This window comes from Lissotriton helveticus, chromosome 8, assembly GCF_964261635.1.
Source record: "Lissotriton helveticus chromosome 8, aLisHel1.1, whole genome shotgun sequence".
NCBI lineage: Eukaryota > Metazoa > Chordata > Amphibia > Caudata > Salamandridae > Lissotriton > Lissotriton helveticus.
In genome coordinates this window covers 386,018,520-386,042,705 of record NC_136069.1, presented here as the reverse complement: position 1 = coordinate 386,042,705, position 24,186 = coordinate 386,018,520, and the positions used below count along the sequence as shown (strand labels likewise).

Genomic DNA, 24,186 nt, shown 5'->3' with positions numbered 1-24,186 from the left:
TGCATATATTCAAATCAACCTTGTAAAGTTCTGTGTAGGGAATGTAACCATTTGAATATGAGAAGTGTTCAGGAGAAATGTGAACCTGAAGGAAGAAGGCTGAGGTGTACAACGTATCTTGAATAAACATCCATGCACATCATGCAAGTGTGGACACCTCATTCTCTTTACCACCGCCCTCATAGCTGTTTCAGCCGGAAACAGAACATCATAATTTTTTAGTATCCTTCTGTGATTTGCTATTGGCTAGTTTGTTTTGCTTATCCTTCACTTCTTCAGTCACATGACTTATTGTGAGTGGCCCAGTCATATGACATTAGCTGCCATTCTGAGACAGGACTAGAAGCACCGGAGCAGCATCACAGCACAGGAGCATTGGCAGCCCTTTTGTAGTGTGTTGATTTAATTTTTTGTGCAAGTATTTTCTCGGGTATCAGTCGGGTACCAGGTGAATTTTGACTACCAGTTAGGGAAAAAATGAAAAACTTTTCCTCACCTCCATCTTTCCTTATGCATCCAGGTCAACCACCTTCAAAGTGGGGAAAATGAAAAAAATGTTTTTGCGCATTATGCATGTTTGTGGAACTTCGCTCAATAGGGAAAAACATCTCTGCTATTGCATTGTTTGCCGCAGAAGGCCAAGAACTCTTTGAACACTTGCCTAATTTTCCACCAGAGGAAACAGCTGACTTGAATGAGTACGAAATGTGCCTTAAAATTGGACTTCCATTTCCTGCCAAAGGTATCTTACAGTATTGGAAAGATACCACTTCATCAAATGTATGCAAAGAATGGGGGGAAATATAGAAGAGTATATCACAATTCTAAGAAAGTTCGAGTAAACATGTAACTTTGAGGGGAATTGCGAAGAATGATTTAGAGAGCAATTCATATTAGAATGGAATATAGATAAAGCCAAAGACTCCTGTTGGCAGAAAGACAACCCAACCCTAAATGAGGTACTAACGATAGCAAAACATGCGAGCACAGTCGAGCATGTGTAGATAAGTTAAAAAAGAGCGAAGTGGATAATAGTAAAGAAAGGAATGTACATGTAGTTCATTCTTTTAAGAAAGAGAAAGAAAGACAGACACAACAAAAGAAAGAAACGGATAGCAGCAACAGTAAAAACGGCAAGAAGTTCCAAGGCACTTGTTTTATGTGTGGGGAATAGGGACATGTGGCTATTAATAGAGAGTGGAAGGCCATGTGTAAAAAGTGTGGACGTAAAGGCCATATGTCAAAATGTTGTGGGAATGGGAACCTAAAAGAAAGGTTCAAGAAGTAACATTTAGAGAAGTGACGATTAAGAATTTGGGTTAATAGGCGTGGAGGTGGATAGTGGTCCGTTTAAAAAAGTTCAAATAGAGAATGTACCAGTTATGCATGCTTTTTGATTCCGGGGCTAAGATCACACTTATTTCTAGTGAGGTGTACTTGGACAATTTAAAAAAATTAAGTTGTTTACACAAGTGGGCGTTTGTCCAGAAGGATATGGATGGGAACCAGTAAAATTGACAGGTTATTTTGTAGGTTGCATCAAATTTAAGGAGAGGTATGTAGCAGGGAAAATATATGTCTATGAGAGGGGTGATTTTCTTGTAAGCTGGATTCACCAAAAGGAACTAAGGTGTACTTAGATCTCAGTGAGTCTCCTGCAGTGAGATTAGAACAGATAAAAGGAGACATAGAAAATTGAGCGTTTGTGCCAAGTAAAAACTGAAAAGCCTATCTATGAAAAATATGTCCAAAAAATAAAGCTATAAAATAGAGCGATCGCTGTAGTTGGCAAAGTTTGAAGGGTTCCCATCAAAGTGAAAGAAAAAATGCAAGAGAAGTTGGACAAATTGAAAGAAAGTGGAATAATAGCATGGAACATTTCAATTTCTCACGATACTGTTTGGATTGATTTCTGCAACTGCAGTCTTTCAGAAGATGATCGGGAGAATACTGAAAGGAACAAGTAGAGTAAAGATCTATCAAGATGACATCTTAGTCATTGGTAGTAGTATAGAGTAAAATGATGTTCGAGGCATGTGGTCTGCTGAATTAATATCTTAGCATAGATAGCCGCCTAGTGTTGGGTCCGGATGATTGCACCTTGTTGTCTTGGAAGAGTCTTCGAAGTATCACGAGATAGGGGACTCCTCCCTTGGACTACAGTGCGCATGGGCATCCACTCCATCCTTAGATTGTTTTTTCCGCCATTGGGTTTGGATGTTATTTCCTATACTCCAACTTTGGAACCGAAACTAACTACTTTCTAAGGCCAAAAGGCCTTCTAACTCGACGGTATTGTTCTCGCTTGGTACCCCTTGACTCAATCAAACTTTCCATCTAGATCCTGTCGTCGACGCGGGCCGTTGGGCCTTTTCGACGCGACGTGGGATTTCTGTCGATGAAAAGGAGTCCATTTAAAAGGTGCCCACAATGCCATTCCAAATTCCCGCATACTGAGAAACATACAGTATGCAACAAGTGCTTGTCACCTGAGCACAAAGAAGAAGATTGCCCAGCGTGTGCCCAATTCCGTTCGAAGAAAACCATCAGGAATCGACGGGCTACCAGGCAAGAGATGCAGCGTTCGACACCGGAACCGGAGAACATCTTCGATGACGAACAAGACCTCCCCAAAGCGACCGACTCTGATCTAGAAATAGTCACCGTTAAGGACCAATCGGACTCCGATGACCAGATCACGCTGGGGCAAAAAGTGAGTACACAGACCCCAACTCCGCTTATCCCAAAGGACAAGGCTCCGGTCGAAGCATTGCCTAAAGGCCTTAGCCGAGATCGATATACTCCTTTAGAGACCCCGCCTACCGGCTCGGCTCCAAAGCCCAAACACACGCCTTCCAGTAGCCCAAGCCCTAAAAGTGCGTTGAGCCGAAAAAAGTTATCGAGCCAAAGGTCGTCGAACCGAAGAGGATTGTCGACCCGAAGGGCGTCGAACTGAAGAGGGTGGTCCAACCAAAGGTCATCAACCCGAAGAAGGCGGTTGAACCAAAGGTCATAGAACCGAAAAAGGTCGTAGAACAGAAGGATGTACAACCAAAGAAGGTCTTCGAGCCGAAAAAGACCTAGGAACCGAAGAAGGTCGTCGATCCTAAGAGAACAGACGACCAAAAAAAGGCCGTTGAACCTAAAAAGAGTGCCGATCCCAAACCACAGGATCACACTAAGAAGGTAATCAACCCGAAAAAAGCTCTTGATTCGGACAAGAAACGTATCGAACCAAAAACTCCGGTCGATCCTAAACAGGTCGTCGAGCCTAGAAAGGTCACCGATCCAAAAAAGACATTAAAACCAAGAAAGGACGTAGAACAAAACAAGAGCGTCGAACCAAACAAGGTCACCGACCCGAAATCGGCAGTCGAGCCCAAGAAAGCTCCACCACCAAAGGCCCTCGAGCCAAAGACTCCAAAACAAGTCTCTAAGCCTAAGACTTCGGCGCCAATGCCACGGACAGTCGAGGACAACTCTTCGATCCTGATCCAGTGACTGAGGAACAACCAAAACTTTACATAGACCCTGAAACAGGACACGTTGTAGTTTGTCACCGAAAGAAGAGGCCTTTAGAAACGGACACGGACATGACAGGAGATGCTCCCCCTCCTGATAAAGAGTCTAAAATACTGGAAGCCTCAGGCAAAAGAGTAGCTTCACAGGCCGCAAATTCATGGAGCATTCCAAACACACAAGCTCTACTAGCACGCTACGATAGAGCACATTACGACCAACTCGAGAGTTTAATGCAACACTTGCCAGAACCTTTTAAGGCACAGGCTAATGACCTCATACAGGAAGGCAAATTTATAACTAATGCTTCTATTAAATGTGCGCTCGACGTAGCCGATACATCGACCAGGTCTATTAATACCAGCGTTCTATTGCGTAGGCATGCGTGGCTACACATATCTGGTTTTTAAAAATGAGTTGCAATCTACCATCCTCAACCAATCAGTTAACCAGGATTTCCTGTTTGGCACCATTTTAGACAAAATGAAGAAAGATACTGAAACTGCCAAGTCAATGGGCGCACTTCAGTTTCAACAACATAGAAGTTCCTTTTGTCGCTCCTCTTATAGAGGCTCAGGAAGAGGCAACACATCACAAAGCTCCTCCACATTCAAGTCTAATACCCAGAGCTCTTTTAATAAAGGCTCCAATAGAGGAGGTTATAGGGCAACAATAACAAAGGCAGAGGTCGTGGAGGCAATAACACCAGAGCCTCCACTGCCACCAAACAGTGACTTCATCACACTCCCTCCAGACCACCTAACACCGGTCGGAGGCAGAATAAACCAATTCCTACCAGTCTGGAATGCAATTACCACAGACAGGTGGGTGAGACAAATTATCCAGTATGGTTATTGCCTGGAACTCACTTCTACACCACCCAACATACCACCCAAACACCGTCCTATGACCAAAGAACACATAACACTGTTACAACAAGAGGTCTCATCCATGTTACAAAAGGGCGCCATAGAGCCAGTTCCTTTTCAACACCAAGGAACAGGAGTATACTCCCTATACTTACTAATTCCAAAAAAGGATTGATCGCTCAGACCCATACTAGACCTCAGATCTCTGAACCAATATATACTGTCAGAGCACTTCCCTATGATTACTCTACAACAGGTACTCCCGTTACTTCAGCAAGGTGATTTCCTTGCCACATTAGACCTCAAAGATGCATACTTCCACATACCTATACATCCATCTCACAGGAAATACCTCAGGTTCACGATAGAAGGTCAACACTATCAGTTCAAAGTTCTTCCCTTTGGAGTAACCACAGCCCCAAGAGTGTTCACGAAATGTCTAGCGGTAGTGGCAGCACACCTCAGGAGGCAACACATCCACGTGTTTCCATACCTCGACGATTGGCTCATAAAGGCCAAATCGTAGGAGCAGTGTGCAAGCCATACGTCTCAAACACTGCAGCTGCTGCACAGTCTGGGTTTTTCCATAAATTACCCAAAATCCCATCTACAACCCTCCCACACACAACAATATCTGGGAGCTACAATAGATACATCAGTAGCAAAGGCATATCCAAATCCAGCCAGGATAGCCAACATGCAGACTCTCATTCAAAAGTTCCAGCCACAACATTCCTTACCAGCTCGAGTGTTCATGCAGCTCATAGGCATGATGGCCTCCTGCATATTCATTGTCCCTCATACCAGACTTCAAATGCGTCCATTACAACAATGCCTAGCACGGCAGTGGAACCAAGCTCAAGGACAACTAAAAGACCTAGTGTTGGTAGACAGTCGCGCTTACAACTCTCTGCAGTGGTGGAACCCACAAAACCTTTCCAAGGGGTGACTGTTCCAAGAGCCAGTTCCACAAGTAATATTAACAGCGGATGCATCATTGACAGGTTGGGGAGCCCACCTACTTCAATACACAGTCCAAGGACTCTGGACAGTCAAACAAAAGACACTGCATATCAACCACTTAGAGTTGCTAGCAGTATTTCTAGCACTAAAAGCATTTCAGAAATACTTATACAACAAGGCTGTGTTGATCCGACGGACAACATGACAGCCATGTATTATACCCAGAAACAGGGAGGGACTCACTCCCTACAGCTTTCTCACCTAGCGCAGAGCATATGGAGGTGGGCGATTCCCAAAAACATTTTCTCCTGGCAGAACACCTGCCAGGGAAAGACAACCAAATAGCAGATCTGTTAAGCAGACACAGCCAACAGCTACACGAATGGGAGATTCATCCTCAAGTTCTCCAACCATTCTTCCACGAATGGGGGCATCCAGAGATAGATCTGCCACAAACGAAAACTCAAAATGCCAGTACTTTGCCGACAGGTTCCCACATCCATTGTCACAGAGCAATGTGAACTGGTCAGGCAGATTTGCGTACGCTTTTCCACCAGCCCCACTGATTCCGGTAGTGGCACGCTAACTACGTCAGCAGTCACTGACGATAATCCTAGTTGCTCCCACATGGGCAAGACAGCCATGGTACACAACATTCTTGGAACTCTCAGTGGTTCTCCATCAAAGACTGCGTCTTTCACCACATCTTTTAACTCAGAACCATGGAGAAATCAGGCACCCAGATCCCAATCAGATGTACCTGGCGATCTGGCTCCTTTAAGTCTTAGAGTTTGGATATCTCAACTTGCCTCCGGATTGTATGAACATTATCAAAGAGGCAAGACGCCCAACCACTAGAGCATGCTCTGCAGCTAAATGGAAAGGATTTGTAATCTATTGCAATAATAACCAAATCAATCCACTAGACGATCCATCCAAAACATTATATGTTACCTGTTGCATCTTCAAAGATGCAATCTAGCATACTCATCTATAAGACTACATCTTGCTATAGCAGCATACCTCCAAAACAGACAACTTCTGTCTCTATTCAGAGTTCCACCAATCAAAGCTTTTATGGAAGGGCTTAAAAGGATAATCCCTCCAAAACACCCACCTTCGCCAGTCTGGAACTTAAATATAGTACTTACCAGACTTATGGGACCTCCTTTTGAACCACTCCATTCATGTGAATTACAATTTCTAACATGGAAGGTGGCATTTTTGATTGCCATTACCTCACTCAGGCGAGTAAGTGAATTACAGGCTCTAACCATTCAGGAACCTTTCATGCAAATACATGCAAATAAGGTAGCACTCCGTACTAACCCTAAGTTCATGCCAAAGGTCATATCCACTTTCCGTATCAATCAATCCTTAGAATTGCCAGTTTTCTTCCAAAACCCGCAGTCCGTAGCTGAAAGAGCCCTACACACATTAGATGTAAGAAGAGCTCTGTTATATTATGTTGACAGGACTAAATCATTCAGGAAAACCAAGCAACTGTTTGTTGCTTTTTCCCCACAACATAAAGGTAATCCCATCTCAAAATCAGGAATAGCCAGATGGATAGTTAAATGCATTCAGATATGCTACCAAAAAGCTAAAAGCACCCAACAGTTCCCCCAAGAGCACACTCTACGCGTAAGATGAGGGCATCCATGGCTTTCCTGGGAAACATTCCTCTAGAAGACATCTGTAGAGCAGCTACATGGTCTACCATACACACTTTCACTAAACACTATTGTGTAGATGTGCAAACAAAGCAGCAAGCTGCTGTAGGCCAAGCAATCCTTAAAACTCTTTTTCAAAATGCTGCAGCTGGGGCAGGTGACCACCGCTAGAGGAGATACTGCTATACAGTCTATGCTAAGATATGAATTCAGCAGCCCACATGCCTCGAACGGAAAATGCTACTTACCAGTATGCATCTGTTCTTGGCATGTAGGGCTGCTGACATTCATAGCTCCCACCCTCCTCCCCGGTGCCTGTCGTAGCTGCAGGATTTTCTTTGCATGGCCATCTTTTACTTTACTTTACTCAATGGCGAAAAACAATCTAAGGATGGAGTGGATGCCCATGCGCACTGTAGTCCAAGGGAGGAGTAACCTATCTCGTGATACTTCGAAGACTCTTCCATGACAACAAGGTGCAATCATCCGGACCCAACACTAGGCGGCGATCTATGCTAAGATATGAATGTCAGCAGCCCTACATGCCAAGAACAGATGCATACAGGTAAGTAGCATTTTCCTTACCGGTTACAAAGGTTCTTGAAAAATTGAGAGCGAATGCCCTCACATTAAAGGAGGGAAAAAATGTACATTTAATCTCCGCCATAAAATTACAGAATCAAGAATTGAACCTAGAGAAGAATTGGTAGACACTATAAATAAAATAACAACACCTGTGAGCAAAGATGAGGTAGTCAATTTTTTGGGTATGTCAGAATACTATAGCTAATTCATACCTACATTTGCAGAAAAAACACAAAATATGAGGTTATTGTTAAAAAAGGGGATTCGTTTTTTTCTGGGATAATAATAATAATAATATTAATAATAATCCACATTTGTAAAGCGCACAATCACCCGTAAGGGTCTCTAGGCGCTGGGGGCCGTTGGGAAGATTAAGCAAGCTATTGCCCAGAGTCACATACGGAATGTTAAATGCTAATATTTCCAAAGCAGCTTTGCTGAACAATTTTGAACTGGGTCAGGACACCATCATTATGTCTGAAGCGAGTTAGCAGGCTTAGGAGCTGTCTTATTACAAAAGTAAGAGGTTGTAGAAAGAACCATACTATTTTTCTCTAGGAGCCTAAAGGGGCTGAACTCAACTACTCTGTGGTTTAGAAAAGAGCCGTAACGATCTTCTGGGCCATATGAAAATTGAGAAAATGTGTTTGGGGTTGTAAGTTCCAAGTCAAGATAGACCACAAACCCCTAAAGGAAATTTTCAGGAAAAAAGGCATTGACAACATATCTTATAGCATAAGAAAATGGGTTGTTTCACTACAAGAATTCCATTTCCATGCAGACTATGTACCGGGTTAAATAAATAATTTGACTGATTGTTGTTGACGCCTGGTAGAAAAAAACAATGTGACAAGGCAGGTGGAAGACGATGAAGGTACATGTGAAGTTGATGACTATGTGGTATGTCTTATGAGAGATCGTGTGAAAAAGATGAGTGGAATAGAGAGCTGGGAAGTGATGGAATTTTACAGGCAGTATTCAAAGGTATCGGAGTGGATTGGAGAAAGGATTTGAAGGTGGAAGAATCATTGAAAGCATTTTTGAGAATAAAGAGTGAACTTGCATACCAGATTGGGTTGTTGCGCAGAACAAGGCTAATCCCAAATAGCAGACTGTGTAAACACTTGATAGAGTTTGCACACAACAATCATCCAGACATCTCTAAAATAAAATAGATATTAAGATAAATGTATTGGTGGCCTGGCATGGACATCCATATTGAAATATATGTGAGGTAATGTCTGGAATTTGGGAACATTTATAAAGTGTTGAAGGCCAGAGTACAGCCAATGAATCCAAGGAAACTTGGGAGGAAGTAGCCATAGATATCTGATAGAGACATCTAGCCGCAGATTCATTACCTTTGAACTTCCAGGCATCAAGCTGGATCCAGAGATTTTTCTTAGCAGTACCCCTGCACCCCGGTATGTAGCGTTGTTTGATTACGCGTGACGTTGTCGGAGTCGTCTTCCCTGTCGGCGTGACATCTGTGTCGTCAATATAACCGCCACTCTGGCACGCTGACGTCAATTCTTTTCTTTCCGTGCCGGCTAGTGCCAATCGTTGAAAAGAGCTACCCCCTGTCATTTTTTGACAAGACCCTTTTTTACGTTTTGTGGACTTCGTTGGTGTGTTAGAAGTCATGTCGAGCAAGAAGACTTTGGGGTTCAAGCCGTGTGGTCCTGTCACCGCACCATGTCGATCACGGACCCCCATTTAGTCTGTCTTTGGAGCTTGTAGCGCTGCCACGACTCCAAGTTGTGCTTCAACTGGTGGGCCATGGTGCCGAAGGATTTGAGGAAGCGGCCTGGGTCGGCTCCTCGTTTTCCTCTCTGTTCAGGGCTTTTCTGGGGCTGGGAGCGACCCCCGCCTACCGGCGCTCCTTTGGCCCGCAGGCTCTGAGGACGGTAGGGCCCCTGTGGTTCCCATGCCGCCAGCTCTGGTGCAACAGCCTCCGAGTGGATCCTTTCCTGGGTCCGGAGCGATGCCAGTTGCACTTCCACAGCGACCTTCCCTGGCATCTTGTCCGGCAGCGAGGTCCTCGACGTCGCCAGCGCCCACTGGTGGCGCTTCCCCGATCCTCATTTCCGACAACACGCAGCCGGTCGCACCTCCTCAGCGACCTTCCCCCGCATCATGTCCGGTGCCGAGGTCCTCGGCGTTGCTGGCACCCACTGCCGGCGCCTCCTCGATCCTCATTCCCGACGACCGGGAGCCAGTCGGGCGTACTCCGACGCCGAGACCGGTGCCGACGGAGCCGTACGGCTCCATCCCGTTCACCCTGCCCTATTCTGAAGGGTTAGGGATGGAGGAAGAACATTGGGAGGGGAGCAGGATCCCTTAGAAATCCTGCACCAACAAGATGTGGACTGGTACGAGGAACTGGGTGATGCCAGTGGTTTGGACACCTCCCCAGACTCTGGCCTGCTTTCTCCTCCTACCCTGGCTACAGAGAAGGGAGCATATTTTGCCATGGTGGTGTGTAGGGCTGCGGAGCTCCTCGACCTGCAGCTTCCTACAGTGGCAGTCAAGACTAATGTCTTGACAGAGGTCCTGCAGTCTGGGGTCTCTAGCTCAGAACCCCTACTGCCTTTCAATGAGGCCTTAACAGACGTTCTTCTGGGAACCTGGTCCAAACCCAGCACAGAGGCTCCTGTGAATAGGACGATCGCTCACCGCCATTGCTTTGCACCGAGCGATCCACTATTCCTCACCACCCACCCCACGCCCCAAAGATTGTTGGTCCAGGCTTCCACTTCTCGTGGCACATTCCCTTTCGCACCCCGAACAGAGAGTCCAAGAGACTGGAGAACTTTGGAAAGAAAATATTTTCTTCCGCCAGTCTGACATTGCGGTCGGTGAACACCGCATGCCTTTTGGGCCGTTACTCGCATTCCATATGGGATACGGTAGTGCAGGTGCTTCCCAGAGTCTCAAAGGAGGACCAGGCTCTACTCTCCCAAGCTATCTCACACAGGAGAGACGCAGTTAAGTTAACCATCAGATGGTGCTTGGACACCACAGACTCGCTAGGTAGGGTGATTTCCACAACTGTGGCAGCTTGTTGCCACGCCTGGTTGAGAACATCTGTTTTTTGGGGGGATTTCCAGGCTAACTTCATGGACACATCACACTCTGCCAGTCTGTGGCAGAGTACGCCATCATCTCCACCACTGAAAAAACATTACATCAGACAGGTGGGTGTTGCAAATAGTCCGAAGGGGCTACTCCCTCCCCTTCGAGACTGCTCCTCCATCTATGCCTCCAGTGTACGATCGGCTGATGGAGGATCACCTTGCTTTGCTCCGCGAGGAAGTCAAAACTCTCCTGGCCAAGTGAGCTATAGAGAGGGTTCCCGGGCCCTAAGTAGGCTGTGGTTGCTATTCCCACTACTTTCTGGTCCCCAAGAAAGGTGGAGGCCTTTGTCCTATCCTAGACCTCAGAGCCCTCAATTACTTCCTCAAAAAGGAGAAATTTAAGATGCTCACCCTTGCTCAGGTCCTGTCTGCCTTGGACCCAGGAGACTGGATGGTGGCACTGGTGTTGCAGGATGCCTTTTTTCATATTCCCCAGCTGTCAGCCCATCGTCGCTATCTGCGGTTTGCAGTGGGTCACAAGCACTTTCAATTTGTGGTGCTCCCCTTTGGCCTCACCAGCACCCCTCAGGTGTTCACAAAGGTGATGGCAGTGCTCACAGCCCATCTGACGAGATCAGAGGTTCCAGTCTTCCCCTATCTCGACGACTAGTTGTTGAAGGCGGGCTCACCCCAAGCATTTGTCTTGCACCTCCAGGCTACGGCGCACCTCCTGCATTTGCTGGGGTTGACTATGACTGTGCCACAGTCACACGTGACTCCCTCTCAGATGCTCCTTTTCATTGGAGCGGTTCTGGACACGGTTCATTTTCGGACCTATTCTCCCAAACAGCGAGTCCAGGATATTCAGGCTTTGATACCAATGCTTCAGCCTCTATCCTGGATTTCGATGAGAATGACTTTGAGGCTGTTGAGCCTCACGGCCTCCTGCATCCTGCTAGTGACCCATGCACGGTGGCACATGCAGACTCTGCAGTGAGACCTGAAGTTTCAATGGGATCAGCATCGAGGGAATCTCACTGACCTAGTTCAGATTTCAGAGGGCACTGCGAGAGACCTGCAGTGGTGGCTAACAGACTGCAATTGGTTCAAGAGCAGACCCCTCTCCCTTCCCCACCCAGGACGGATGCATCCCTTCTGGGATGGGGTGGCCATCTGGGGGAGGTGGAGATCAGAGGACTCCATATCAATCTGTTGGAGCTTTGGCCGATCCGATTAGAACTAAAGCCTTTTTGCCATCAATAAAGGTAAGTCTCCAGGTGTTCACAGACAACACTACCGCCGTGTGGTACTACAACAAACAGGGCTGAGTGGGCTTGTGGACTCTGTCAAGAGGCTCTGCATCTCTGGACTTGGCTGAAACAAAAGGATATTTCTCTGGTGGTTCAACACCCGGCCGGTTCTCAGACCTGGCCGGTTCTCAGGCCACCTATACACCTTTCCACCCATACCCCTCCTGTCCAGAGTGCTCAAGAAGATCAGGAGTGACGGGCACAAGTTATTCTTGAAGCTCCAGACTAGGCATGGACAGTTTGGTATCTCGAGCTTCTAGACATGAGCATTGATCATCCGGTCAGACTGCCCCTTCGGGAGGATCTTCTGTCGCAGCAGCAGCGTAGGGTTATCCTTCGGAACCTGTCCACTCTGCCTCCTTGCGTGGAGATTAGCTGCAACAGTTGACAGCTTTTGCCCTCCCTCCTGAAGTCTGTGAGGTTATCTTGGCAGCCGGGTATCCCTCCACATAATCGGTATAGGCCTGCAGATGGAACAAATTTTGTAAATATTGTACAGACCGGTCTATTGACCCATTATCTGCTCCCTTATCTGAAGTCCTTTTGTTTTTACTTTCTTTGGCCCAGCAGGGCTCTGTTCTTGGCACATTGAAGGGCCACCTTTCGGCCCTTTCTTCTTTTCTTTGGCTACTTGACAAGCCCTTTCTTTTCAAATCTCCTTTCTGATATGTGCACTGTTTGAGCTGCTTTATAACTGCCTTGTGCGGGTGGTCACCATCAAGACCGCTTTTTTGGTGGCAATAACCTCTGCCAAGAGGGTTAATGAACTGGGGACACTGTCTTCACAGCCTCCTTACCTGACGGTCTTTCCAGACAAAGTGATACTCCAGACTGGGGCATCTTTTCTGCATAAGGCTGTAACACCCTTCCATGTGGGACAGTCTGTTACTCTGCCCACCTTCTATGCATCCCCACACCCTTTCAAGGAAGAGGATCGTCTCCATCGTCTGGACCCAAAAAAAGCTTTATCGTTCTACCTTGATCGAACCAAAGAGTTCCAGGTGGATGACCAACTCTTTATAGGATACATGGGTGAGAAAGAAAGGCTGTGCTGTCCAGAAGAGGACTATATCCCGATAAAAATCTGTTACGCCTTAGCAAAGTAGGATCCCACTGAAGGGCTTGGGGCCCATTCCACCCGGGCAAAAGCGGCCACCACGGCTCTTCCGCGTGGTGTTCCCATTTCCGATATCTGCCAAGCTTCCACGTTGGCCTCTCTGCACACGTTCGCCAGACCCTACTGCCTGGATTCCCAGGTTCACAGAGAAGGCCTGTGTGGTTGCTCTGTTTTGCAGGATTTTCTGATCTAAGCCGTTCCGCAGTCCCTCCTCCGGGAATGGTATTGCTTGGGCATTTGTTCAAAGGTAAGGAATTTGCAGCTAGATGTCTCTATCCGATGGGCAAGTTACTTACCTTCGGTAACGCCTTATCTGGTAGAGACATGATCTAGCCGCAGATTCCTTATCGACCCACCCATCCTCCCCGCACTGCGTAATTGGTTTTAAGTGTCAAGGATGTTCCCCTTCAGGGCCCTAGCTGTTAATTTTTTAACACACCATGGTCAGTCACTTCATGGCTTCACGCTTATGGTGTGGAAAGTCGTGGAAAATACTTAAGTCAGCGCTAGAGTGGCGGTTATATTGACGACGTGGATGTCACGACGAACACCCCACAGCCGACGTCACATGGAGTAACCCAATGCCACCTACTGGCGCGTAGGGGTACTGCTAAGCAAAATCTTCCGGAACCAGCCTGATGCCTGGAAGCTCAAAGGTAAGGAATCTGCGGCTAGATCATGTCTCTATCAGATGAGGCGTTACCGAAGGTAAGTAACTTGTCGATCATGGAACTTATCACATATCTAGTGTTGATAAAGATATCATTGTATTACTGGATATGAATTCAAGGTGGCCAGATGCAGTACAGTTTCTGGCATGCATTTTTTAAAATGAGTCCAGTTTATCTCTAGAGAAATGGGACAATATCTAGGCGATAGAGGCATGGATGCTCTTATTCACCCAGAAATCAACGAAATGGTGGAAAGGTTCAACCGAGTTCAGGAAGAAGCTTTCCAGAGAGCAATGGTTAACAAAAAGTGTTGGAAGGCGGAAGTCGTCTATAGGGTCAAAAACTACAGGTTCACTCCTCACACTATGACGGGAAAAACAACTTTGGAGCTGTTTCGCAAGAGAAATCCGTACACCATGGTGTGCCCTTTCTGGATGCTTGATAGAACCCAGGGTTCTGTGTTTGTGAGGGAGGACACAAGTAAGAAGAATGATGAAGTAAAGAAAATGGTTAAGGATAAAAAAAAAAATGTATGTAGTTAAAACAGTCAAAATAACCGAAGTAGCAGTCGGTGATCTTGTACGTATAAGATATCTTGCGTAAAGGGTTATCTTTGCAGGGTTCCAAATTTCTACCTCCAATGAAGGAAATTAAATTTTTAAATAATGCAATCAGAACAGAAGATCATAAAGTGTGGAATCTCAATAGGGTTGCAAAATTAAAAAGTGAGATGAGAGAGGAGAATGGTGATGGTGAATGATCACAATGAAAACAGTGGTACTTGTAACAAGTATTAGTTCTTACATAGTATATATAGTACACACCAAATAACTTATAAATATTAACATAGTCTTTGAGATAATGTACATACCACTAATTCTTCAGTTTTATTGTTGTGTATTGTTGTTGAGAGTGATATGTGTGGTATCCTTCCTTCACAGCTTAGAACCTTCTCAGTTTAATGTGAGAGTAATGCATGTATTAGAATCAACTGTGTAAAGTGATGTATAAGGAGTGTTTACCTCTTGAATATGATCAGGTTTCAGGAGAAAGGTGAAGCTGAAGGAAGGAGGCTGAGGTGTATAGCGTACCTTGAATAAACATCCATGTACATCAAGCAAGTGTGGACATTGTACCTTTACTGCAGTATTTTGAGTTTTCTTTTATGGGAAGCCGGGTCACATGTATATTGCTATTTATCAGCTATATTTCCGAAAGGAGACAAAGAAATAGTTGTAGCTGATGTTTTGTAGGCTTTTAAATCTTCTCTTGGCATTTAATTGCATTGGTTTTCTCATAATGAATCTGTGTATAGGTAAAATTAAGTATGGGTCCATGAGATTAAAAAATGTGTATTGATTCTAATTCTGAGGCTTAGGGCCTGACTTAAATCTTGCCAGAGAGGTTTTTCCATACCAACGGTGACAGATAACCCGTCTGCCAAAATAAAAATGCCTTGGGCTACCATGGGATTTATATTTCAGCGGACAGGATGTCTGTCACCATTGTGAACGAGTAACCCGTCCGACAAGATCTAAATCGGGCACTTAATCTTTTGTATTTGAATTGTGACCCGAGGCTTCATACTGAATATATGGATTGTACATTTGGCTTGCTGCTCCAGCCAAATGAGATGATGCTAATCTGTTATTTAATGAAAGAGTTTCTAAACCAAACACTACCGCACCTCCACACACCAAAAAGCCGTGAGAATTCCGTGAAGCACAAACAAACTACTATTTGGTGGTGGTTCCACTTTAAGGCACAGTGTATTTATGTGTTCCTTTTAAATTTTAATAAAAACAGTTGACCATTTACATTACAGGGTGACCAGTCAGTACCAGGAGCTCTTTGAACATGAAGCTAAAAGTACTGTGACTATGACCCATAATCCAGGTGGCTCAGTGAGCGTGAGTCCGACTTCCCCAGGGAAAGCTGCTGAGGCAAGTTTTCTAATTTTTCTACTTTTCTACTAAGTGCCATTTTTTTTGTTGCTAAATCTATAGATGACTGTGGCCTGAGGACACACGTCATGCCTTTATCGTGGTTTCAAAGAGGCTGCAAGGGAAGGGAATTCCTCTTTGCCGAGTGTGCTAACTAACATACAGAGCAGTCAGTATTGCAGAGAAACTGTGCAGATTTTGAGAACACCTCATTTGAATAATATTCAGTAAGGTACTTTCTTAAAAATAGTTCTTCCAGATTTATAATCATGTGTCGGAACCACAAACAAAATATAGAGGCAAGCGGTGCAAGAGTATACATTTGAAGCATACTCTTTTGTATTTCTCACATCATACAGGTATTTTGCGCTAAGCTATCCAGTGTCTTGGAAGTTTATAACAATGTGATGGAGGTTTTGGAGTTCCTTGGGGATTCTAGTGCTTCTAGCATAAATGTTACCCAACAGTGGTATTGTTAACATCGCTCAAACCAATTAGGTCTACAGAACAATGGCAAGATGTGTTACACAAAAGCAATTTTTGATAGGTTTGAAGGCGTTGGTACTCACAAATTAAAGAAAAAAGTGGCTTTTGTATGTGAGAAAAGAGTGGTTGTGTGCAGGACAGATGATGCGGAGGCAGAAACAATGGAGTGGTGCTGTCTCTGGTCTTTAAAGACGCCACTTAGCAAGCGGAAGTAAGTATTGGCAAAGTTGAAAAATCTGGCATCGATTGTCAAGCGTTTGGCTTTAGCAATATAGGTGTAAAATGTTAAGACAAAAACCGCTACAAAATGAATGTCATTACTTGCAAATGCAGGTGGGCACATTGGTGGCCATCTGAAAATGGCTTTCGTAATAAAACTATACAAAATCATTCAGAGATGGCTGTTTGTAGTTGCCTAGGCATGTGCACACTTGCACAGCCTTCATTAAATGGTTTTCACTAAAGCCATTGAGGGATGGCTGCCCATCTGTGTGAATGCCTACGGATGTCATTTATATGCGCTTCCCTTATATCAATATTTTTTTTATTACATTTAAAAAAACCCATCAAAGATTGCGCCTCTGGGTGCAGATGAATGTGCATACGTAGGCAGCCATTTTATATATATCTACATATGTGTGTGTGTGTGTGTGTGTGTATATATATATATATATATATATATATATATATATATATATATATATGTATATATATGTATATATACACACACACACAAAGTTGCAGTGCTTTATTTGCAGAAACAAAATTCAAAAGCATCCATTCGATTGATAGCAAGTGGCCCCGTTCCATCAAGAGGCTCGGGCTCATCTGGATCCTGTTTCGGCAGTCTTTTTTTTGAGCAAGGTATTGCTACAGCCCGGAGCCCGCCTCTGAACACCGGTGAATCCCTGGACTGCTGCAGCAGCGGACCGTGACTTCACGGAGGACGTGAAACAGCACTGTCATTTCTGTCCCTGCCCGTTTGACATCGGTACTAGGGGGCTGGAACGTCTGGGGGCCGGAGGGAGCACGCTGAACACCTTTTCACTGGATATTGACTTTTGCTCCTCGGTACACTCTGCCACACAAACGCATTTCCACTTGGACACACCACTAGCAGCACTTACCTGGCTAATGCATTATGGAGCCTGTAGTTCCAACGAACAGCAGGCCTTGTGATTTCACTCCATTGGAGGGTGTGGCGCCCAATAACGAATGGGACAGTGGCAGGAACTACTTAAACGAGCAGCAAAGTCGCCAGAACATTTCTCATGGCATCTGAGGAAGGCCTATGTCAGGCCGAAATGCATTATGCCCTAATTCAGCTTCATTAAAGTGTTTCCTCCGGTTTCCCCGCTGTGGCCTCTGCTTCTTCACAGGTGGGAGGAGTTCTTTTGATATTTCGCGCATTTCCAGATAATGCGCTTCAGAGGCCCCGTTCCATCAAGAGGCTCGGGCTCATCTGGATCCTGCTTCGGCAGTCTTTTTTTTGAGCAAGGTATTGCTACAGCCCGGAGCCCGCCTCTGAACACCGGTGAATCCCTGGACAGCTGCAGCAGCGGACCGTGACTTCACGGAGGACGTGAAACAGCACTGTCATTTCTGTCCCTGCCCGTTTGACATCGGTACTAGGGGGCTGGAACGTCTGGGGGCCGGAGGGAGCACGCTGAACACCTTTTCACTGGATATTGACTTTTGCTCCTCGGTACACTCTGCCACACAAACGCATTTCCACTTGGACACACCACTAGCAACACTTACCTGGCTAATGCATTATGGAGCCTGTAGTTCCAACGAACAGCAGGCCTTGTGATTTCACTCCATTGGAGGGTATGGCGCCCAATCACGAATGGGACAGTGGCAGGAACTACTTAAACGAGCAGCAAAGTCGCCAGAGTGGCCTCTGCTTCTTCACAGGTGGGAGGAGTTCTTTTGATATATATATATATATATATATATATATTAAATACAAAGAACCAGCGCTTCGAAGCGCACACGGAATTCAATCTTCGTAACAGCTCAGCGGCTTCCCTTCCCACAGGTAAAATAACTCAGCCTAACGCGTTTCGGAGCTGTGATGCTCCTTGTTCACAGGCAAACACATGAAGAGCAGAAAATCAAGGAAGGCACATTACCGGCAAGTCTTTTATTTCGTCATCACTTAGTGCCTTGTAACAACGTTGCATGCCGGTACTTTGAGTCTTTAGTAGTCTCCATATGGTAGGCTGGTGCCGCCTTGCTCGTTTCATGTGGTAAATAATTAATAATGAAGTAGCCCTTCAGTGGGCCCCCGGGATGAAGGTTTTCCGACGGCGCAGCTGATTGAAGACCCCAGCTTCACAGCTCCGAAACGCGCTTCGAAGCGCTGGTTCTTTGTATTTAAAATGTCATGCGGCAATCCATTGTCGCGAAGCTGCACCGCCCGGACTCGGGGCCAAGGAGACACCTGAACTGTTCCAAGTCTCCAGCTGGGGTCTTCAATCAGCTGCGCCGTCGGAAAACCTTCATCCCGGGGGCCCACTGAAGGGCTACTTCATTATTAATTATTTACCACATGAAACGAGCAAGGCGGCACCAGCCTACCATAGGGAGACTACTAAAGACTCAAAGTACCGGCATGCAACGTTGTTACAAGGCACTAAGTGATGACGAAATAAAAGACTTGCCGGTAATGTGCCTTCCTTGATTTTCTGCTCTTCATGTGTTTGCCTGTGAACAAGGAGCATCACAGCTCCGAAACGCGTTAGGCTGAGTTATTTTACCTGTGGGAAGGGAAGCCGCTGAGCTGTTACGAAGATTGAACTCCGTGTGCGCTTCGAAGCGCTGGTTCTTTGTATTTAAAATATATATATATATATATATATATATATATATATATATACTGGCCACTTGCTATCAATCGAATGGATGCTTTTGAATTTTGTTTCTGCAAATAAAGCGCTGCAACTTTGTATGTGTATATATATATATATATATATATATATATATATATATATATATATATAGCAATTATGCTCATAATGCGCTCATATGATGCAACTGAAATGTAGCAGTGCTTGGGGAGCTGCAGGGCCTTTCCCAATATATATAAAAACAAAGCATTGGCTACAAGCAAATTTGTACTTTTAGTTTTCATAAGGCATACATGCTGTAATAATCGCTGCCACTTAAGGGAACTCATTTGTATGCAGATGTGCTCCTCGCTAAAGACCAGAATGCTGTCATTCATGGTGAATTGAGTCATTGGGTGTGCCCATTGCTGTATGCTGTAGTGGGCAGAATATACGTTTGAATGGCAAAGTGTATCGGTGGAAGAAAAGTCCTGAAAACCTATAAGTAAATACGTTAAATATATAATTTTAATAAAGTAGTGTCCGATATAAAATGATCGTTTGCTGTACCTTGTACAGAAACACTAATAATAAGGATCCCACATTGCCTTTTTGTTTGATGGTGTCTGATTAGGGTTAAGATTACAATGCCGTTCAGTGGAGTGCCGCTTAAGATGAAGCAACCAGAGCTATCTGTGTGCCACTGACAGGTTAAGAAATACAAATGACCCAGGGTCTTCTTTGGCAGATGACATTACAGAATTTTGAATGTCTAGATGTGTTCCTGAAAGTGACTTTATTCATAAATTCCTTACCCTAGAATATTCCCCAGGGTTTAGGCTAGGTGTGAAAGATTTTGTGCACTACCTCTGTGCTCCGATATGTTGCATCAACCGGCTCTGTCATCAGTGTGGTAAGTGATGTTGCAGTGCCCATATATAAGCACCACTGGACACACAGACATCAGTTCCGTTCTGATCCGGAGAGCTACCTCGGTCATTTTTTGACCAACTTTTTGTCAGCTATTTTCAAGCATTTGCTCCCAGTAGGGACATGCCCTTTGCCAAACTTTCAAGGTTCAAATCTTGCGGGTAATGTAACTGATAAATGTCTGACCCTAGCTCCTGTATCGAGGGCAAGTCGAGGCATACGCAGGCAATTCACGTGGGGGCAATGAAGCTCCTAGCAGCAGAAAAAAGAAGACTTTGTTCCGTTTCAGAGTCTTTGTTAGAGCCGTTGCCACAGATCATCTTCCCACTCCATGACTTCTTTATTCAAGTATGATAAAACCATGAATCCCCCACTCCACCTGCGGAGGTGTCGCCCTGACCCGCTTATGACTACCTCGAGTTCCATGGACTTGGAGTGTCGCCCGCCCAGCAAAAAGAGTATCTGAGAGAGACATCTAGCTGCAGATTCCTCACTAATAATTTTCCCAGGCGTCAGCCTGAATAAGCACATTTTTCGTGAGTATTACCCCTGCGTGCTGGCATCTTTAGAATCGTCCACGCTGGAAGTGACATTCACAGTGCCTAGATAGGTGCCAACTAGGCGCGCGGTGCCGGTTCTTTTCTTTCCATGCCAGTTAGCACAGATCTGGAAAGAGCTACACCTTACTGACTTTTTCACTAGGTTTTTTGACATTTTGTTGAAGTCTTTTTTTTGTCAAACGTTTGTTTATCAACATTTCGTTAAATAGACATCGTTTGCTGCACAACAACAGGAGTAGCAGTGCCATAAGATACATTACTCATTGTCACGAGGAAAAGCAATGCGGAGGACGCAAGCTCTGACATCTCTATGCCAATCTGCGGGAAAAAAACAATAAGGACCAGTACAGTTTCAGATAGTCCATAGGCATAGTATGTTCCGTGCTCCAAAATAGGTTCTCGCAGTCCATTGTATCGTGACAGGTTTACACTCCACCCTTCCAACTGGAAAGGTACTCCCAAGAAAAAAGTAATATTCCAAACGAGTAAACCAAAAATCACCCAATCACCTCCCTCCACCCAGTAACAAGGTATGTGGTGGCAACACTATATATTAAGGCTAAGTGAACTACTGGGCAGAAATGAAGTGTGTTAGAATTGAAAGAGATGCATGTCCCTGCTTGACGGATGGCACCCGCCAATGGCAGACCCCTCGTAAGGAAGGCAACTAATGGTCCCCACTTATATTCAAAGCTTTTATAATCGTCGCGGAATATGTCCGCCATTCATTCTAGACAGAGGAGTTTCCACAGTTGTGCGTGCCATACTGAGAGGGAAGAAGCTTTCCTCCTCTTCCAGGCTGCTGCGATTGTCACTTTCGCAGCACCTATACATGTCCACATGATAGCCTTGCCTGGTGTTCTAGGGAGGGATCACGAATGCCTAGGAGAACTCCTTCCAGGGTGGTCGGTATTGGATATCCCAACATGGTTTTGATTTGTGCTAAGATTTACTCCCAGAAGGGAGGTATGGAGGGGCAATCCCACCAGATATGTTGGGAATCACCCAACAGCCCACAACTCCTCCAGCATCTCTTAGTCGTGTTTGTGAAGATTCGCTTGAGTTTAGCGGGGTGGAGGTACCAGTCTATTAGAGTTTTTAAGTGTGCTTCCCTAAGTTCTAGGGAGTGATTGAATTTTTATATATCGTACCAGAGTGCCGTCCATTCCCTTTCATGGATATCTAGCTGCAACACGCCCTCCCACATGGACATGTATCTCGGCTGAGCCGAGTGTGTTGTGAAGAGAAGATAATTATAGAGGAAAGAGATCACCCCTTTCATGGAGCCCACTGTTCGTTCTCACTTCTCAAACCCCGTTTTCTCCCTCGTGGCATTGTCCCATAAGTGGGGGGTGAGTGCCCAATGGCTAAGTTGAAGGCAGTGGAAGTGTTCTTCTGGTGGTAAATAAAATTCCCTTCTACAATTATCAAAGGTGAGGATGTCGTAGTTGTGGAATAAGTGATCAAGGCATGAGGCAGCCTCCCTCCCTCCAGGCGTCGAAGGGGCCTTCGTGTAGGGCTAGCAGAAAGGCTAGATTAAAGTGGATCGGGGTGTATGGGGAAGGGAATGTAGTCCAACTCCCATCCCCAGACACAGAGTCCCATACTTTCAGTACGGTGTGCGTGGAGGTTCTAATGTACGCGTTCACGGGTCGCTCCTTCTTGGGCTTCCAGATTAGGTCCCATACTGTTCTCCCCACCACTCCTCTATCCATATGGAGCCAATGCTTCCCCAACACGCTTTTAAACCACTCCTCTACTATCCGCAATGGAGCAGCTTTGTAATATAACCCAATGTCAGGCAGCCCCACCCCCCTTTCGTTCTAGGATGCCGCAGTATGGAAAAAGATAAGCTGGCTCACCCTCCTTGCCAAAGGAACCATGTAAGCAGAGATTTGATTTTAGGAAGAAAGGTTGCATCTAAGTCAATGGGTAGGGCCTGAAAGAGGTATATTAGTTTGGGCGACCCTGTCATCTTGATGGCGTGAATGCGGCCAAGCCAAGAAATAAATATGGGCTTCCACCGCTTAAGAACATTCTCAAGTTGAAGGAGGGCGGTTGGAAAGTTAGCTTTTTAAAGCCCTTCCACTCGTGGGGTCAACTGGATCCCCAGGTATTGGAGGGTGCGGCTGGATCACTGCAAGGGGGATTGGGATTGGAGTGCGCCTGCCTTAGCGTCCGGAAGAGTAAGATTAAGTACATAGGACTTGTCAAGATTGAACTTGAAGGCGGCTACGACTTCGAATTTGGCTAGTTCTGCTTGCAATGCTGGGAGTGATCGAGACAGGTCCGCGAGTGTCAAGAGCACATCATCCGCAAAAGCGATATTTTGTAATTGTCTCCTCCAAAGGGGATCCCCTGAATCGCCAAATTGTTTTGGATGGACATTGCGAACAGTTCAATGCTAAGTTCAAATAGCAGTGGCGGCAAAGGACACCCCTGTCTAGTGCTTCTCCTGAGGGAGAAAGGGGCAGATAGCACTCCATTGACCTGTACCCAGGAAAGGGGCTGCGTGTAGTTGGCCTTAATCATGCAAATGAATTTGTCTGTGAAGCCAAAGGATTTAGGGGCTCGAAAGTGAAATGCCCAATCCACCCGATCAAAGGCCTTTTCAGCATTGAGTCCCACCAAGACTGCTGGTATCTTCCGTTTGGTGGCTTTCTCAATTAGGTGTATTGTGCGTCTAATGTTATCCTGTGTCTGCCGCCCCTGTATAAAGCCAGACTGATCAGGTGCATTAAATCTGGCATTAAATCTTGGATTCAGTTAGCAAGAATAGTAAAATAAAGCTTTGTGTCTAAGTATAGGAGTGCTATGGGACGGTAAGCGGCACAGAGCTGTACATTTTTCCCAGGTTTAGGGATGACCGTAACCACCTCTTTGGCCATCGAGGGGGTCACTTCTCCTGTATCCGTCATCTGGTTGAAAAGGCGTGTGAAGTGAGGGATAAGGTCGGGAGCAAAGGTTTTATAGAAGTGAGTTGTGAGACAGTCAGGTCCCGGAGCCTTGTGCAATTTAAGAGCTGCGATAGTCTCCATTCACGGCTTGTGAGATAAGGGGGAACCGCAGAACCTGGAGATAGCTATCCTGCAAGTTTGGCTCTTTTGGTTCTGCGATGTAAAGTGCCTTGTAAAGAGACTGAAAGAGGTCAGCTTTTTCACCATCTGTGTGGACTAAACTGTTATTCCCATCCCGTATGCCTCCGATGTAAACCCTTTCGTGTTTCTCTCTGAGTTGCCTCGCTAGGTGTCTGCCTATTTTGTTCCACTGAGTGTAAGAAACAAGACGTAGTTTTAAAAAGGTGTATTCTGCCCTGTTATAGATCGCTTTCAGCTTGCCTCGCAGAGCTGTAAGTGAGCGCTTGGTCACCCTGGTGGGATTGTTCTTGTGTGCCTGCTCTGCCTGTTCTAATGCCCTCTCTAGACCCTCCCTCTCCCGCGCCCTTTGTTTATTCAGGGTGGAATTAAGCTCTAAACATTTCCCCCTTATGATTGCCTTGAAGGCGTCCCAATTGTTACCCAGGGAGGGGTCTTCAGGCCTGTTGGCTTTAAAGTACTCTGTGATAGCTTCCCGCAGTTCAGTACGCAGTACCCTATCCTGTGTAAGAGATATTGGAAAGTACCATTTGGGGGTCGTAGTGGTGGCAGATCCC

The 24,186-nt window shown here is 45.6% G+C and overlaps 1 protein-coding gene across 7 annotated transcripts in view; it reads left to right on the top strand.

Moving 5' to 3' along the window:
• The window catches only part of SUPT20H (SPT20 homolog, SAGA complex component), a 404,514-nt gene that overhangs the window by 222,906 nt on the left and 157,422 nt on the right, over positions 1–24,186 (top strand). For 5 of the 7 annotated variants that reach the window (XM_078657195.1, XM_078657192.1, XM_078657193.1 and 2 more), the window contains exon 17: positions 15,610–15,727. In XM_078657195.1, coding sequence (XP_078513321.1) covers positions 15,610–15,727 — 118 coding nt within the window. Of the gene's footprint in view, positions 1–15,609; positions 15,732–24,186 lie in introns of all 7 variants that reach the window. The other 2 variants (XM_078657196.1, XM_078657194.1) reach the window with 1 other exon arrangement.